Below are 18,712 nucleotides of genomic sequence, written 5' to 3'. Positions count from 1 at the left end.
TCTTTTTTTTTTTTTCGTGACCGGCAACAGATCGCAACCCTCAGTGTCGCGCCCGTACCGGACCGGGACAGGCTACGGGATCACAACCCTCGGTGTTGCTCCCACACCTCGCTCAGCCAGTGAGCGGCTGGTCTGTATGTGGGATCCGAACCCTCGGCGGGAGCGCCGCCACACTTCCCAAGCGGCGCACTGTAGCAGTGCGCCACCGGGCCGGCCCCACAATACCAATCTTTACATGAATTTTTTGAAGCCTCCTTGTATGAGGGTGACCTATTTTGACATTCTAACAGGAAAGGAACTTGTTTAAGATTTTATTAGATCCCCTTTCTAACTAAAAGGAGTCCAGCTATTTTAAGGCCCATCTGCTCTGTCACAGTGGAGTGTATGCTGTTGTCATCACACATAGCTTTATAAAGTGATTCTTAAGACCTTAACATCTTCCTTGTAGCAGCAAGCATTCTGGGGCCCTCTGGACAGTGATATTGCAGAGCGGGCGTAAGGAGGAGTTAAAATGTCAGGAGGGCCAAGAAAGCCCTGCCTTTGTGTGGATATTGTGCTGGCCCAAAGAAAATAATCTAATTGGGTTTTCAACCTTTTTTCTCCCTTTCAGCTGATGCCTTAACTTCGGTCTTGACAAAAATTAATCGAATAGATATTGTGACGCTGCTAGAAGGACCGATATTTGATTATGGAAATATTTCAGGCACCAGAAGTTTTGCAGATGAGAACAGTGTTTTCCATGACCCTGTTGATGGTAAATGAATTTAGTGTTCATATTTATTTAATCATTTGATAAAATTTGAAAATGCAGTAGGACAAGGCAGTCACTTAAAACCAACTAAACTGTGATTTGCTTGACTTAATTTCTCATTTTCACAGCATTTTCTCTGCCAGACTCTGCAAATAAACACTCTCATATCAGAGAAAAATAAGAAAATGTCTATTATAAAGTACAAATAATGAGTTATGAAAACATAAGTTATCTGAAACAGTTGGTGTTTCTAATATTTTATATGATCAAATGGAAGAAACTTTAATACCTAGAGTATATATTGCTTTTGTTATTTTTAATTTTTATATTAACCTAGAAAGTTAGTGATCTCTTGTATTTATACATAAGTAAAGCCGAATTGTGAGCCATTTTTACCAAATAAGCAAGGTATTGAGTGAAGTTTAAGCATATAGTGTTCAAATTGTTAAGGTAAAATGGTGAATTACTGTTTGGGGACTAAGTATTTAAGCATGCACTGAAAAAGTCTAATATACCACTCAAATAAGCGCTTTAGTTATTTAGCATTATTTTAACTTCATATGCTGCCATTTATTCTTTGGAAAAAAACCTACTTGATCTATTGTATATAAAGGCAGCATAACTTCTAATTCAACAAGCATAGATATTAGTAATAACATAATTCCTCTTTCACATTAGCTTAATTTATATATTGTCATCTTTCCATCATTATCTAAATTGGGGCTTTTTTCATCAAAGTATTAAGGAAAGCATAATATATATCTTACTGTATTTTTCAAGATAGTCCTGTCTTCCCTTCACAAATGGCAATTTATTCCTATAATGAATTCTGAGTAGAAAATGTTCATATAATATGGAGGTAGGAAGAGGAGCCAGGGATATTTTTCAACTATTCCTCAAGTTTTGAAAAATAGGGTGATTATTCCATTTTGAAAACTGGCAAAGTTAGACTAACAAGAGTCATTAAGTTCTAATTCTGAATATGTTATATGGGAAAAGATCTCAAAATCTTCCAAAGTTTATGATTACTAAAGTTAAAGTCAATAGAAAAGTTAAAGCATACCTGTTAATCCGCATAACACAAATAATGGGGAATAAAGTCAGAAGCTGTTTCTTTTTAAGCTTATAGATACTAGAGAAACCTCAGAAAAAAACTCTCTTCAAGGACTTGTCTTATATGTGAAGCCACATATTGATAACCAAACTCTTTTTGCACTAGATAAATATAGTGCATTGTTTTATCAAACTCTGAATTACTGACAAGCTATAGTTTCTAGATTCTTTTAATATTCTTTATTTTAAAAAAAGTTTAAGAAAAGTAACTCTAATAAAAAAGATCAACGGAACACAACAGAAGTATTTGATGGCCTTGAAAACTTCAATTAATTTTAACATTTAAAAATCAGGATATCATTAAAATAAATTCACAAGGGCTTTTTGTTGCTGTTTCTTAATATTTTATATTCCTTGTTGAAATTTTTAGGGAAATTTAGAAAAAATGTGCATGAAGTAAATTTCACTTACGCAAACTATAAACCTCAGCTAATCTTAGCCAATTTTCAACAACATTCTGGTTTATAGGTGACCATAACTGAAAAATGCACAATTACCTATAACAATTTGAATGTACAACAACAGCTAAGCTGATGTTTACCTTGAACTGATGAAAAAATTAATCTTTGGTTTTGTGCACCAATAATTCAGAAAATGTATTTCGTTGCCTTTTTTTTTTCCTGTCTCTCCTCTTCATTGAACTTTTGTGAAACTTCCTTTCCTCACCATGACCAGACCACTGTTGACTTTTCTCTCTGCTAAGGCAGAAAAATACTTCCAAAGTCCACATAGCAATGTTTAAAACAAGGGATTAGCTCCCTCCTTCCCTTTCTTGTAGGCTGATTAATAAACTCTGTGTTTCATAGTATTGTTGGGACTATTCAAAGTGCTCTTTGCAAATGGTTTTCCTAGTGTCTGTTGTGTATCATTTCTTTTTCCTCTTTATTTGATTCGTGGTTTTGAGTGAACCCTGTCACCAACTTCATCAAGAACTCCATATATATACTATACCACAGTACTTTCATCTGTCACATTACAACACACGAAAACTTTACATGGAGTCTTTTCTACTACTTTGCTTTTTAAATTCTTTTCCTAACATCGTTTTACATTTTTCCCCCAGTGCTACTGCTCTAAAATCTAATGATCATTTTTTCCAAAGATTAAATTCACTTTTCTTTGCTATAAATTTCATGTGAAATAAGTATTAGTCAGATTGCATTGCTCATATATGTACAGTTCTTAAGATAAGTTATAGGCAATTAATTACAAAAATTGGTTTCTTGTGGCTTGTCATATTCAGTCCACCACAGTATGGATTTTGCATGCTAAAACTAGAAAGATAATAAATTTGGCTGTGGAATTAATGGATCTTACATAATGAGAACTAACTTTATATTGGATTAAGTTAGTCTGCATATTTAAGTTACTGTATTAAAAGTATCAAAATTGATAGAAAATCAGTATCTTTATTAGTATTCTATTTTACTGTAGTTTGTACTAGGTTTTTTAATTTCATTGTATTACATTTAATTGAACTAAAGCAATATATCAACATTATTCTATAATTCATCATACATTTTCATACCTGATATAATTTTAGTCATCCCATGTGTTTTTGTTTGATGTTTTCTAATTCATTCCAGTCAGTCCAAATGTACTGTCTTCCATAGGTTATCCTTCCCTTCAAGTGGAACTGGAAACCCCTACAGGGTTGCACTACACACCACCCACCCCTTTCCAGCAAGATGATTATTTCAGTGATATCTCTAGCATAGAGTCTCCCCTTAGAACCCCCAGTAGACTGAGTGATGGGTTAGTGCCTTCCCAGGGAAATGTAGAGCATTCTGCACATGGACCTCCAGTTGTAACTGCCGAAGACACTTCCTTAGAAGACAGCAAACTGGAAGACTCAGTGCCTTTAACAGAAATGCCTGAAGCAGTGGATGTAGATGAGAGCCAGTTGGAGGATACATGTCTGAGTGAGTATCCTCAATACCTCGGAAGTTTGGCTGGGGTCCCAAAAGATGTTAAAACAGCAGAGCCACTGAAACAGACTAGAAAAGTAAGATTAAGCTCTGAGCAGCAGGAGAAAGGAAAATCTGGTCCTGATGAGGAGATGATGGAAGAAACACTCAAATCTCTATTTGAGGACATTCAACTTGAAGAAGGACTAGATTCTGAGGAGATGACAGAAGAAAAAGGACAGGCTATTCTTAAGCATGTTCAGCAAGCAGAACTGGAAATGTCTTCACTTACAGGTTGGCAGAACGAGACATCAAGTGGAAACCTAGAGTCCCCTGCTCAAGCTCGCAGAATAACTGGTGGGTTACTAGATCGGCTGGATGACAGGTATGGCTGTTCTCAAAAAAGGAAAGTGAAACACAGGTTGCCTGTTCTTTTAATAGTTTGTTTTAAATACATATTTTTAAAAATCACTATAATTCCATCATTTAGCAATAACCGCCATTAACATTTTGGTGGGTTTCCTTTCCTCTATGCACATTTTTTAAAAATATCTTAATGTAAAAAATGCAGAGAAGCAAAAAAGTCATCAAAGAAAAACACTTTTAAATATATCCTTCTATTTTTCTACATGAATATTATTTTTCATTATTTGAAACATATGTAATTCTTTACTCCAAATAATACTGCCATGATAGACATTTGTTTATAACCAAAATAATGCCCTGATCATGAATCTGGTTCAATTTTATACTGACCCTGTTCTAGAAAGGTAAATGTCTAGAGTCTCTGAGACATTGGTTCAAATCCCACTAACGTTACCAAGCACTTTGTGATTTGGGGTGAATTTGTACGCTCTAAGAAAGTCACTCTAATCATCTTTAAAAATAAGAATACTTGGCCGGCTGGTTAGCTCAGTTGGTTAGAGCACAGCCTTACAACACCAAGGTCACAGGTTCGGATCCCTGTACCAGCCAGCCACCCCAAAAAAGAAGTAAATTGTAAAGAAATTGTTGGGGGAAAAAGATCTTTAGCAGTTAAGGGAAAACAGTTCTCATGGTTAAGTATAGGCAAAGGGTGTCCACCAACACTCTGATCACCAGTGACATCAGCAGCATCAGGGGTGGAGAAAGAAAAGACTCAAGTCAAGATATCATAGTTGGCAAAGCATGATGGCAGGATAAACAATTGAAAATACATACAAAAACCTGGAATTTGTGGTTCTTGGAGATACTAGAGTTTCCATTACAGAAATTCATCTTGTTCTTTGTCAGTTTTTGTTTGTTTGTTTTTTAACTAATGATATAAAAGCATATTGAAATATTCTCCCCTTTTAGATTAGTAGGGTTGGAACTCTAGGTATGTCTATGAGCCTCTTTAGGTCACTCTTCAAGATATAGAATTCAAGCAGCTGCAGAGCTGGGGGGAAAAAAAAAAAAAGCATAACTAGCCAGGTTGGGAGTGGGGGTGTGGGAGATGCCTGGAGCCTGTGTAGCACCTCCTCCCCCACTACTCCCCACCCATGACAGCCCCTCACATTTTAAATTCAGTGCCTAGATTTTTCACGCCTTTCTATTTTACACCTTCAGAAGTAATTTTTAAATAATGGTTGAAGCCCATTTTCAGCCATGTGTTGCCACTGTAAATTTGTACATTTTATCTTTTACAGCCCAGACCAGTGTAGAGATTCCATTACCTCATATCTCAAAGGTGAACCTGGAAAATTTGAAGCAAATGGAAGCCATGCAGAAGTCACTCCAGAAGCAAAGACAAAATCTTACTTTCCAGAATCCCAAAATGATATAGGCAAACAGAGTGCTAAGGAAACTCTGAGACCAAAAATACATGGGATTGGTCGTATTGAGGAACCAGCATCGCCACTAGCAGCATATCAGAAATCTCTGGAAGAAACCAGCAAGCTTGTAATAGAAGAGCCTAAGCCCTGTGTGCCTGTCAGTATGAAAAAGATGAGTAGGACTTCTGCAGATGGCAAGCCAAAGCTTAACCTCCACGAAGAAGAGGGGTCCAGTGGATCTGAGCAAAAGGTATGTCATTAGACTAGCCAGTATGCTCTCATTTAAATTGAAAGTATTGATGCTTTGCTTCCTTTGGTCAATCTTGTAACACTGGGCCTAACGTTACTTACTATTTCCAAATTATAAATGTGGGAAGTTGTAGCCCAAATGGTAGAGGTAAAGAAAGTACTCAGTTAAACATACGCCATTTCATCATACCTTCATTCATTGAGTCGGAAAAAGGAATAAAACATCTCTTTAGCCATTCAGGAGGGAAAAGAACCTTAAGGTCCAATATTAATTCTGTCTTGGATTTAGGTTTCCTAACTCCCAACCCAGCCTTCTTTCTTATAGGTGGCAGATAATAATTCTGACGCTTTTTGGTTCTTTGGCATAATTTAAAGAGTCTTTAGCATCTGACCCATCTAAGTGTTCTATTCTGTAAGGTCGATTGTCTGAAAGTGTGTTTCAAAAATTGAAAAGACAATTCACAAGTCTAAAATGAGGTGGGTTGACAACAGTTAGAAATTTAAAGTTAGAAGTATCATTTTTATAATTTTTATATCTAAGTTGATAATTGTCTTAACATTTGTTTCTAATAATTTTAAAACCTTACTATGACAGTATTATTTGTCTCCTCTTTGTATATACATATTTTTGTGCAACTATCTAACAGATTTTTTAAAATTCTTTCAGGTTTATCATTTTTAGATACTAAAAAGTTTCTAATAATTTTAAAACCTTACTATGACAGTATTATTTGTCTCCTCTTTGTATATACATGTTTTTGTGCAACTATCTAACAGATTTTTTAAAATTCTTTCAGGTTTATCATTTTTAGATACTAAAACTATTTCAAAGAAAATGAAAATCAGCATATCTCCTACATTTTTTACTGCTTTCTGCTGTCTCAATTTTTGTCTTTTTGACAACTATGCAATAGACATAGATTGAGAGTTATACGTCTTAATAATAGTAGCACTTGCAGTTTTCCCTGAGACATGTTTAGTTCACTTAAGATGCACTGCAGTGTTTTGGAAGGGAAAACAAGTCTTTTCTAAAATAATGAGTTCATGGTTAATTTGAGGTTTAGAAAAACTTATAAACTCCTAATCACTCGAAAGCTAATTTCTGCTTATCAACTAACTAATCATGTCCTTTCTTTTTCCCTTCTGCAGACTATCTTTTACTATTTTCTGCTTGTTAGAAGGGAAAGTGAGAGGAAATAAAATTCTACTCCATCTATTTTCTTCCTTGTTAGTTGCTTGGGTGTGTAAGATTGGTGAAGACTTAAATGAGCTGTAGATTACTTTAGGATATCATTTAAGCAAAAGATGACTCTCCCACCACCTGTAATTAAACACTGACTGAATTGATTCTTTTTCTTTTAAGCTATTTTGTTTAAGTTGTTGAGTTTCTCAGGCCTTTGACTTCTTTCCTGCCAAGTGAGGTTTTGAATGTTGATTTCTTTGACTTGACTCTTAATATGAGTTTGGATGGAATGATCCCTTTTAAAATGCGCCCACAAAATATAGGGAGAAACAATAACATAGTGATAATTTACCTGTGAAGATTTATTCTGCAAAAGCCTGTTAAAAATCAACGGAAGTTCTGAAAGCAAATTACTGTACACTTGTAAATAAGCACTGCTATGTGTGTACATGTGCAGTATCTGTGTACATGTACATAAGCATTGGCCACTGGCATAAAACTGCATGAAAACTTAGCTTTTTCAAGATTTCTTATAAATGAGTTTGTGCTCTTGGTATTGGTCATCAGTCCTACTCTCATACATAAAGACTTCATGACCATAACAATCCATAATGGAATTAAAGCTTCTACGAGATATAAGCCTGACCTCACAAGAAATCCAAAGACGTTCAGGATATTTTTGTAGTTATACCATAGTATAATTGCATCCAGCTAGGTCATCTGATGTATGATTTCAGAAAACAGCCCCTTTTTATCCCCTAAAAAATCAGGTCAAAAGTCCGGGTGCGGCTCTTACACGGATGACTGTCTGCTGTTACAAGGTAAAATTCTGCTATTTTTCACCTTTTTCCATGCAGCGACCCATGGCAAGGCATACTAAGAAAATCCCATTTGGTCTCCTAGTTTTCCCCTTTACCAATTCCTACAGAGCTCTCTAAAGAAATTCTGATCTTGAGATTCTACTGCTGTCTTCTCTCTGCCCTTTACCTTAAGGTGAACACTCCAGGGAGAAAATGGAAACTGAAACATTGACCAAATGGGCACATTTTGTTTATGTAAAGGGCTGGTCTCAGACGATTGTTGACAGGATTATGATATAACTGACTAAGTTTGTCGTTAGTGTTTGTTTGCATTAACTTATGTTCTGCTTTTGAATTTATCCAAGTGAAAATCTTTCGCCAATTAAAATTCTATGTATAGATAATTCAGTATTCCCTTTTGCCTCATTTCTTTAACCCATTAATCCTGGAATGCTGATGGGTAATTCTTTTCTTTTGTTAATATGAATTTCTTTTTCCTTTTTCTGCCTTTTTAAGCTGTTATGGGGCCTCCTTTCACGATACTTAGATCATCCTAAGTGTCCCAAGTTTACTGTCCTTTTCTGAAAATGCACTTCATTTTCAAGTTCTTGCTCCTTGCAAAGATACTGGCTATTATTTCTTTTTGAAACTATATTATTCAGTGAGATACTCTGTTCAGATGAAATTTCCTACAAAGTCAAGGTTGATATTACTATAACATCTTTAAATACTTGTCTTATTTACCTTTGGTGAAAAAAAGGTAATGGCCTAGTTTATTATCTATTCTACTCACATTTCCTAAAGCATTTTATCTGACACATATTCCTCCTGTAGCAGTTTTACTTGTTCTTTTCTCACTATTTTTACAAATATTGCCTGCCATTCATTTTTCCAATGGATGTTAAGTACGACTTCTATCTCTGGGACAATTAAAATTTAGAAATAAAACCGTTCAATAAACCATGGCACTTAAGTAGAAGCTAAAGATATTTTTCCCTTGGAGTTAGGAACTACTTGCTGCTTGGTGGTTTCTCCTCATTTTCTACCCTTACTGAAATAAAAATTAACATTTTGTGCAATTACTGTATTATGTCTATACCATATTTTTTGTCTCTGAACTGTTCTATTTTATATTCTAATTTCATATCAAGTCCTTAAAAAAAATAACTTCAAACTTTCACATGTTTTACATTACTCCTTCATTTTATAAAAATCAGAAATATTATGTCTCTTTCTATAGATCAAGTGAAGTGTGACCCAAACTATAAGGTTATACATTCAAGTCAAATGAATATAGACAAAACTAGTTTAAAAAGGAATATGAATGTTTCTTCAAACTAATAATTAGTAGCATGTAGTTTTGATGTGAAAGTCTCTATGATGATTGTATTTATAATTTAATTATCTTGATCATTACCTGCATATATATGTACACATAATACATCTACACACGCACACACATGCATACATACGTACACAAAGTAATTTCATTTAGAATCCTGCTCAAAAATTTTCTTCCACTTAAAATTTTTTAAGATTCTCACAAATAAACATCATGATTTTCCTTAGGGGGGAAAAACAGCAAGTAAATGTAATTCTTTCTTGATTTCCCTTCTCAGAATGTCTTTTATTTTAAATGTGATGGTAAAATTATACTAAAAATGCATTTATCAGGACATGAAAGACAGTGAGAGTGATTCAAGCTCAGAGGAAGAACGGAGAGTCACTACCCGAGTTACTCGCCGGCGTTTGATTATAAAGGTATCCTGTAGCTGGATCATTATGCAGCATTACTGTATTATTATTAGAAGCCTCTTTCTTATGGTTGAAAATTCAGCATGCTTTATATCTAAATGGTTTTGTATATGTTTCTCTGCACACTTGAAAGCTTATAAACACAACAACCAAAAGGAAAAAGCCATGTTGCATGGTAGTAAGTATTCTGTACAGGCCTGCTTGACATGTGGCAATTGCAATTTTATCTGAGAATTCTTGGCATTTGTATCCTGCTTTCCTTGAAGAAGTGTTATATGTGTGAACAAAGGTTCTATCTAGGTGAGAAAGTAGTTCATATGAAATGAAATGTTCAGTTGAAACCTCAGAGACTGTAATGAGGTATGAGGTAAGAGAATGAAAGAAATTAAAAGGCTTCCTTCTCAGTCTCAAATTCGCACTGCTTTAACAATTTTTAAGTGAAAACCAGTTCTTCATTACCAATCAATGGTTGAGAATTCAAGGTTATAGTCTGGCATGGATGTATGTGGCATAATGCAAAAGTCAAGCAAAAACTTCTGATATAGGTTTTTAACTTTACTAACATACCAGCCTCCCCCAAAAAAAAAAAAAAATCAAGCTGTATTTTAAGTTTAGAAAACAATTTTTACTGAAAATGAAATATTCCACCCTACTACAGAACAATTGGAAACACTATGAATAAATATTCTTTATTTCCCCCACAAAGGCCTTTTTGAAAAACTGACCTTATGCATGCTAAGGTCCAGCAGTGTGTTTCTTGCAGTCTGCCACTTGTCTCCATTAGTCTGTCTTTAGAGAGATCTTTCTTGATGGTAGAATAATTGAGTGTGAAGAACTAGGAAGCCATTTTTAATGCACAGATCTTTTTGAGTTTTCTCCCAAACCAACTGTGAGCTCAGTAGGGTGCTCTCAAAAAAGTATGAATCACTTCTTTGAAAATTTCACATAGGCAAGCCAAATTGTTTATTACTGCTTAGCATATTTGCAAGTATTCTACCTGCTATCTATAAAATCCTCATCATCAATCACCTCACACACATTCTCTGGGACTGGGGGGAGGAATACTTGATTCAGTTTCAGTTGTTAAAGCATACTCACTGCTCAGGTTTTGCTATTCCCATAATCAGTGTCTTCAAGATGCCTAGAGAAAGCACACATTCTTTTATAACTCGCTTTTTAAGCTTAACATATGACATACCCACGTTGCATCAAAATCCACCTCATTCCTTTATTTGCTGCCTGTTACAGAAGTTGACCCTCCTCTATAAAGGACATAAGAAAAGCATAATCATGCACACACACAAAAGTGGGGGGGGGGCAGGGGGTTAAGAAGTTTTTCTCCAAAGACGACAAAAACAAAACAACAAACACCACCACCCCCCCAAGTCAGTGAGGGTTATTTCTTTTGGTCTCCTAGAATTCTAGACATGCAGCAAGTAGCTTTTAAGTAATTTTATCAGAGTAAGTTATTTATTTAAGCTTATATATGATTAATAATATATAATTCATTAACATATTTATTAACAGCTTAAATTTAAAAAATCAAAGTACACTATGATGTTACAGGTTTCATAAAACAGGGAAGTCTATATTCTCACCATATACCCACTTCTTGAAGTTAGTGTAATTTTAGAGAGATTGAAGAGACTCATCAGAGAATGGGTTTTATAACTGGGGAAAGCATTGTATAAAAAAATAGAATCACTCACAAACAAGCTTTGAGAAGTGTCTTTCATATGTGAGAGAAACTGAAAATTAAGGAATAGTTGTGATTATCATTGGAAGCTATAGGTATAACAAAAAAACTTTATAAATTACATATATAGGATCCTTTCCAGTTAATATTTTTTTGTTCAGATTTTTAGGGCAGTTGAAAAATCAGACTTCTGTTGCTTTTCTCCTATATTGCGTATGTTGCTATCTTTCTAATGTAAAAGAGCTTGAGGGCTACAATAGTATATGTTAAATATGATTATGAGAATCATTTCTGCCAAAAACATAAAATGGGAATGTTAAAACCTAACGGGGTAATTGACAGTGAAATTATTCCTTGTCCAAGATGACAAAACTGAAGATTGGAGATGAGTTGATTTACTCAAAATCACACAGCCAGGCCAGTAGCAGCTCTGGGACCAGAACTAATCCCTAGCTATGTAGTGACATGCTTTTTCCACAATATTATGTTTCTCTTCCAGAAAAAATTTGTAAAAAGTAACACTTTTTGCTAGACTAAATTAAATATTTCGCCATTCAGACCTTTCCAGTGGCATAGACGAGGGCAGCATTGGGCTGTCATTGCTGGAAACTATTTAATGGACCTGGAATGCTGGGAATTTGACCTACTTCATGGATGCTGTCCAACCCTGGACTAAACCAGCACAGTTATACTGTCTGTTGTAATAATCCCCATAGCACTTAGTATCTCAGCACTGAAAACTATGTTGCCGTTATTCCATCCCTCCCAGAGCCAGCTTTGGCTGAGAAGTGTCTACCACAGGAGGCAGTATTATGCTCAGAATTCCACTGCCACAGGTCTGGGCAACCTTTCTTCTTAACATTCCATTTGTATAATAAATGAGGTAAAAGTCTAATTTTATGATTTTTCTCTTTACTTTCATATGTGGATCCATTCACTTTTATTAAGTTTTTATTTTTATTCATTTATTTTTACATTTAATATTTTCAGATCCCTATGGAATGAGTCGTGGGACTTTCAAATTTTATCAGCATATTCATTTCTTTCTATACAATTTGATAATATCACAGTGGTTTCAAATGCTTAGAAGCAATGTAAGTTATTAACCAATCCTGTGAGTTTATTAACCTTATTTGCTTAACAAATCCAGTAACTGCAAAGGTAAAACCTTTAAACTAACGGAAAGTTTGATAAGATTCAAATAACTGAATTTTTACTATCCAGTACAACATTACTTTTACTTCTGTTTTTCAACATTTTTTACTGGCTGTCTAAGTAGGAGTTTATGTGTATGATTTCCCCAAATCAAGCAATTCAAAAGTATATAAAGTTCTCTCCATTCCATTTTCCAGAGATAACCAGCTGTTCACAAGCTTCAGATTGTTTTTACATACAATACCAATATATACAGTACAGGTACACATACATCCTCAGCTAGTGGCTTTCTTAGAATATATAAAAGTGGATTATACTATACATACTGCTTATTAGTAACTTGATTTTCTACAAAATATATCACTTCCATCTATTTTTTGGAAAGTTCAAGTTTTAATGTGTACATCAAAGCGAATTGGTACATTTCATACTGTTATTCTTTAATTTTATTCAAAAATTCAAGGAGAGAGAAATAAAAATTATAAAATCAATGCTTCTAGCAGGGGTCCAAAGTATCCACTAAGGTGGCCACCAGAGATGAAAATGCAACACCATCTATGCTGTAATTTTCCTTTGAAATCGGGGGGGAAAAGTGGGTTGGGGAGGTTGTCAAAAATAATGTTGTCAATGAGACCAGGGGGAAATTCTGTTTACTTAAAAGTGCAAACTGTTTTCAAGAACTTTAGAAACTAACTAGAAATTATTCTGCTCATTAAAGAGAGGTCTCAGAGATCTCTCCTCAGTAACACTTAGTCTCTAATATGTTTGACAGAATTAAAGATGGATGACATTTGAAAAAATATATCTCATGACTCCTTATTATCTTTTTTATCTACCTGATCACCTCTTACCTAATTTACTCCCCCACTGTAGTGAGTTTCTATATAATCAGACAATTTATTTTGACATTATTAACACAATAGTTGAATATTTAGTGCCCATTTGAAACAAGCCGGACAAAGAAACAAATACTCCATGTTCTCTCTCATAACTGGCTGCTAGGAAGGGAGAGAGGGAGGGAAGAAGGCAGAAATGAAGGAAAGAAAGAAAGAAAAGACCACAATAACACACTGAACTTTCAGAAGATGAGGACAAACCTAAGGATACTAGAGATGGGGGGGGGGGGAAGCTATAGGTCGAGTAAAGGGCATAAAGAAACATCACGATTTATAAGAATGAATATACGAATAATAAAAAAAAAATTTTTTTAATTTTAAAAACCTGGAAAAAATAAAGACATGTATTTTTACCTTTAATTATACATAAATAGTATGAGTTTTCAGTATGAAACAATGAAAATGCCCACATACCAGAATAGTTCTATACAACCTATATGGCTTGTTATTTATAAGCAAGGCTTTGTTTTTTCTAAGGCTACTAATCTAAATCATTGTACTTGTATGTATTTGCTATGCTTATAAATATACCTAGTTCACATTCCTTTGAGAGACTGTCCAAGCAATTTAAAAACTAACTAGCATCTTTGCCCATAAAAGGATCCATTCATAACATATCCAATAGGATTCTATTCTGCTGGACTTTTCTGAGATCCTTTAATTGTCTACCACTCAAAGGGCTGGACGCTTCCAGATTTAGCTCAAAAATATTTCATTCATTCATGTTTAAACTATAGTGAAGCCCTTCATCACTTTTTATTGGCATTTTTGCTGTTTTTACCTTTACTTTATAAATAAAATTGTGGGATTTTTTTCAAAATATATGAAACCAACCACAGGAAATATAAATAACACTCTCATAAAAACCTATTGCAGATTTTAGCAAATTTAGACATGAGACTTCTACAGGTTTCCAATTTCCTTCTCTCTCTTAACTGTGTTAATTGAAACTAGTCATAAGCAAGATTCAGAATGAACTAAACACAGCAGCAAGAAACATTTTGTTTTCATCCCACCACAGTGAGGTAAAATGAGTCATGGGTCCCACCCATTGTCATGACCTATGCATCCATAATCCATAAGAATACTATAAGTGCAATCTATAAGTCACTTTGTAATAAGAAAAATGAATAAGAACAGGATTTTGTTAATAAAATGAGATAGTGTTTTAGTCTTTATTCTGTCATTTTAAACCAGAACCACTTTTCTACTGGTTGTGACCTGAGGCAGTCATAGAATTTTCTCACCACTGACTGGCACTGAGAAAATTATCAGAGCTACTATCTTTTCCATGCCAGTAAAACTGAAAGAGTTAGAATCTTGTGCAGCTGTCGTTGTGATCTGTGATTTTTCCTAGAAAAACGGCATCTGTATGCTGCACTATAGCATATCCATTTCACCTTTTCTTTTTTTTTTTTTTCCTTTTTGTCTTTTTTCGTGTCCGGAACCCTCAAAAACGGCATCTGTATGCTGCACTATAGCATATCCATTTCACCTTTTCTTTTTTTTTTTTTTTCCTTTTTGTCTTTTTTCGTGTCCGGAACCCTCAGACCGGGACCGGCAACGGGATCGCAACCCTCGGTGTTGCTCCCACACCTCACTCAGCCAGTGAGCGGGAACCGGTCTGTATGTGGGATCCGAACCCTCGGTGGGAGCGCCGCCATGCTCCCAAGCGGCGCACTGTAGCAGTGCGCCACCGGGCCGGCCCGCCATTTCACCTTTTCAACAAGAAGTTTGACTAACAGGTCTATACATCTTTGTAATACTAGTCAACACTTAAGATGTTCCCCAAAACTATAAGTGGCATAAATCTGAAGTTGAACACCAGTGAAGAAGGTAATACACTGCAGATATAGTCCTAGTTTTGCTCTCTGAGTGGCTTATCTTTTTATACATTCATAGAGCTAGTAGAGAGATATTAAGGAGCCATCTAAATCTACCAAGCTGCCTATGAGCAGAAAAATATGAGCCCCACTCTGGAGAGTTAAGAATTTATTCCATTTTTTAAAACTCACCAGAGGTGGGCCGGCGCGGTGGTGCACTGCTACAGTGCGCCGCTTGAGAGCGCGGCGGCGCTCCCGCCGAGGGTTCGGATCCCATATACAGACCGGCCACTCACTGGCTGAGTGAGGTGCGGGCGCAACACCAAGGGTTGCGATCCCGTGGCCGGTCCCGGTCCGGTATGGGCGTGACACTGAGGGTTGCGATCCGTTGCCAGTCACGAAAAAAGACAAAAAGGAAAAAGGAAAAAAAAAAAAAAAACTCACCAGAGGAAGACATTTGACAGTTTCCCCTTAATCAGATGACGGTCACTAACTGAAAGATATAATCTTACATTTTTTTCGGTATTGATTTTATTTTATATATATATGTTTGGGGTTTTTTTGGCCTATGGCAATGGAGATAATCAGTCATTACATAAGACCCCTTCACTTCGAGGTAGTACTCTTAAACTAGGTACTTCATCAGACACAGTTATTCTCACTTATTTTAAGACCACGAACGGCTCAGTCTTAAAAAAAGTAAGAGTTTTCTCTGTACCCTGAACTTTTCTCATAGACTTTCAAAAAACATATATATTACCCTTAGTAAATGAATTTCTGAATGAAACTAACAAGAGTGATAAATATCATGCCCCAACTAAGGTACTGTCTTAATTCAAATTAGACAAAACTCTACCCACAAAAAATCTCCTCTAGAGATTTGTAGGACTAATGAAGAAACACTGTTCAAACTGAGACAGTCTAATCAGAGCTCTAATCGTTGGCTAAAACTTTTTTTCAGAAAATGAAGTCTTGGTTTATCAATGTGTAACTGTATTCTATAATTCTGTTTCCAAATTCTTCCTCCTTGGAATTTGTTGCTGACCATCATTCTTATACATACTTGAGGCTTATAATGCTTGAATGTTGTTGACTGCTAAATAACCATCAGTGAAGTCAGCCTTTTCCCCTTGCACTTGAGTAGCAAGTAGAATTATTCCAGGGCATGTTTGTGATGTTTGAAGTGGTGTGGCAATCTCTCCATCTAGTATGTTACTAATCTCTATGCCACATCCTTTAGGGAGAGGAAGCAAAAAACATTCCTGGTGAATCTGTCACAGAAGAACAATTTACTGATGAAGAAGGCAACCTCATCACCAGAAAAGTAATCATTCAGATTTCATACTTCAATTGGAATTCAGATTTTCTGCATTAAAAACACTGCTGTTTTTGTGTTATAGTGTCACATCTTGAAATAGAAAAATCTCTTCTTTTTACTATTGCTTCCTACAGATCACTCGGAAAGTAATAAGACGAATTATTAACCCACAAGAAAGAAAACATGATGACGTGGTAATGGAGAGGGATTGCCAAGGGCCAAGTAGAGGACAAAACCTTTGTGCACTCCCTAGAAAATGCTGCTAACAGGCTGGCATTTGCAGTGTGGCAGCTTGAAGCGTTTGCTGCTTTTGGCATCTTATGCGTTTGATCGGGGTCAAGAAAAAGACTATTCTTCCTAACATTCTTTAATGTTATATATTTTTTTACTATCATCAGAGTTTTCACAGAGATAAGATCATGTATGGGAGACAAAATGTGCCAGTTTGAGAGAGAAAAGAGATAAAACCCATCACCTCCACCAAACCTCTGGGTAGTGCCCGAGCCCTGCCCAGTGCCCTACCTTCAGTGTTGCCTACCTGGGACACAAATGGAGAGCCCTCCAAATGCTCAGGGTTTAACATTAGAATGGCAAAAGGCTCAGTTTAAGGTCCTTACATCAGATCTATTCATTTTCCTTTTCTAGCATATTCTGTAGGAAAATCTGAATTCCCCATTTTAACCTGAGGAGGGTTCCCTTCTTTGGGTTTATAACAGCACATTTCCAATGTGCCAGTTAAAAACCAAACTCATAACTGAGCAGTGTAATTCACCAAATGAATCTGCATCTCTCAGAGAAGACCTCTCTGGTTATTTTTAATTTCTGTTTCTCAGGTCTTTACTCTTTGATTTAAAAATAGAAACTTCACTAGACCATGTTTACACAAGAAAAAAGTGAACTGAAAACTTCTCAGAACTAAATCAGAAAATTGGACAGGCTACTTGTGTTTTCTGTTATAAGTAGGGTAGAAACAGTATCTGTGAAACAACCTTGCTCTCAGAGAAGTGCATTCCTGGTTCTCAGTGAAGAGAGGTCTTGTTTTATGGAAAATGTATGCCTCCTTGGTCTGGGAGTGAGAGGATGGCACGGGTAATTCCACAAACTTTTTTTTAAAAAGTACCTCAGATCAACAGCATTCCCATGGTGTTTAGTTCTTGATTAGTGCTTTACTAAGAAATTTTAGTTTCATTACAAGAGATTACTTAAAATTCTGCTGGCTTAAAAAAGCATAAATTATAATTTACTGATACTTTCTTAAATTGGGGTTGGTTTGGGTGCCTTTGCGAGCGTTAGTGATGATTCCTTCTAGCTTACTATAGGAAATGGACAGGCTGCTCATGTTTCTGATTTACCACTAACCTACTGAATTATTGTGAAATACAGTTATGTGGTATTCATTTTGACAGTGCTCTCAAGCTTGCCTTGATGATGCTTAGCTGTGTGGTTAGGCCAAATAGATTATATGTATTTTTGGACATGAACTGACAAACTGCTTTAAACTGTTTCACTTATCCTAATCCAGCCTCCAGGGACCAGAATGGGAACTGCTTTATAACTAAAACTCTTTCACCAAGAAATCTTAATATGTACATTCCTTTCAAAGCAGGGAGAAGGTTATAAGGTGAAGACAAAGAAAGAAATCCGTCACGTGGAAAAGAAGAGCCACTCATAACAGTGAACGGTCAGTCAAGGTGACGTGTGCTCATATTAACAACAGTAGGACTTAAACCCCTGTGAAACTTCTAAATTTCACTAAATAAGTGATTCTCATCTTCCCCTTCCCTTTCTTCACTGAATTCCAGCTTTGAAAATACAATATGAAGCTGTTCAAGTTCTTTTTATGTTTATGTATGTGTATATACACACACACTAAAACGACTCTAATTCATAGTCCATAAACTTTCTCCTCACAAATTAGGCAGGAATTTAAATTTAAATGCTGTTTGCAGAAGCAGTATAAATAGTGATTTTTGAATCTTCTCCTCTAAGAGCCAAGGCTCACTATGAAGTGCTGTAGCCTCATACTATCTAACAGGAAGTCTATTTGACAACAAATAATTCTTACAAATGCACCCTAAGAGTTGTAATGAACAAGGCCTTCACCATTTTAGCAGAACAGCATGTGAGGATATTATTTTGGTTGAAAATACAGTGGCTTACCAAGTGTAAATTAAATGACTGAAATCCCCATTTGCTACTTTATATACTTTACATAAACCAAACCAAAAAACAGGAGGTTAATAGTACTACTCTTTGTTTCTTTAAGTTAAATG

At 35.6% G+C, this 18,712-nt stretch overlaps 1 protein-coding gene across 1 annotated transcript in view; it reads left to right on the top strand.

Moving 5' to 3' along the window:
* Positions 1-17,699, top strand: part of ANK3 (ankyrin 3, node of Ranvier (ankyrin G)) — a 137,992-nt gene extending 120,293 nt beyond the window's left edge. The window contains exons 29-35 of the mRNA XM_008566631.1: positions 611-754; positions 3,478-4,156; positions 5,439-5,814; positions 7,767-7,817; positions 9,471-9,557; positions 16,362-16,445; positions 16,574-17,699. Coding sequence (XP_008564853.1) covers positions 611-754; positions 3,478-4,156; positions 5,439-5,814; positions 7,767-7,817; positions 9,471-9,557; positions 16,362-16,445; positions 16,574-16,705 — 1,553 coding nt within the window. The 3' untranslated portion in view covers positions 16,706-17,699. The remainder of the gene's footprint in view (positions 1-610; positions 755-3,477; positions 4,157-5,438; positions 5,815-7,766; positions 7,818-9,470; positions 9,558-16,361; positions 16,446-16,573) is intronic.
* The last annotated feature ends 1,013 nt before the right edge of the window (positions 17,700-18,712 follow it).

The sequence above is a fragment of the Galeopterus variegatus genome, unplaced genomic scaffold (assembly GCF_000696425.1).
Source record: "Galeopterus variegatus unplaced genomic scaffold, G_variegatus-3.0.2 Scaffold257, whole genome shotgun sequence".
Classification (NCBI taxonomy): Eukaryota; Metazoa; Chordata; class Mammalia; order Dermoptera; family Cynocephalidae; genus Galeopterus; species Galeopterus variegatus.
This window is presented reverse-complemented; position numbering and strand designations above follow the sequence as displayed.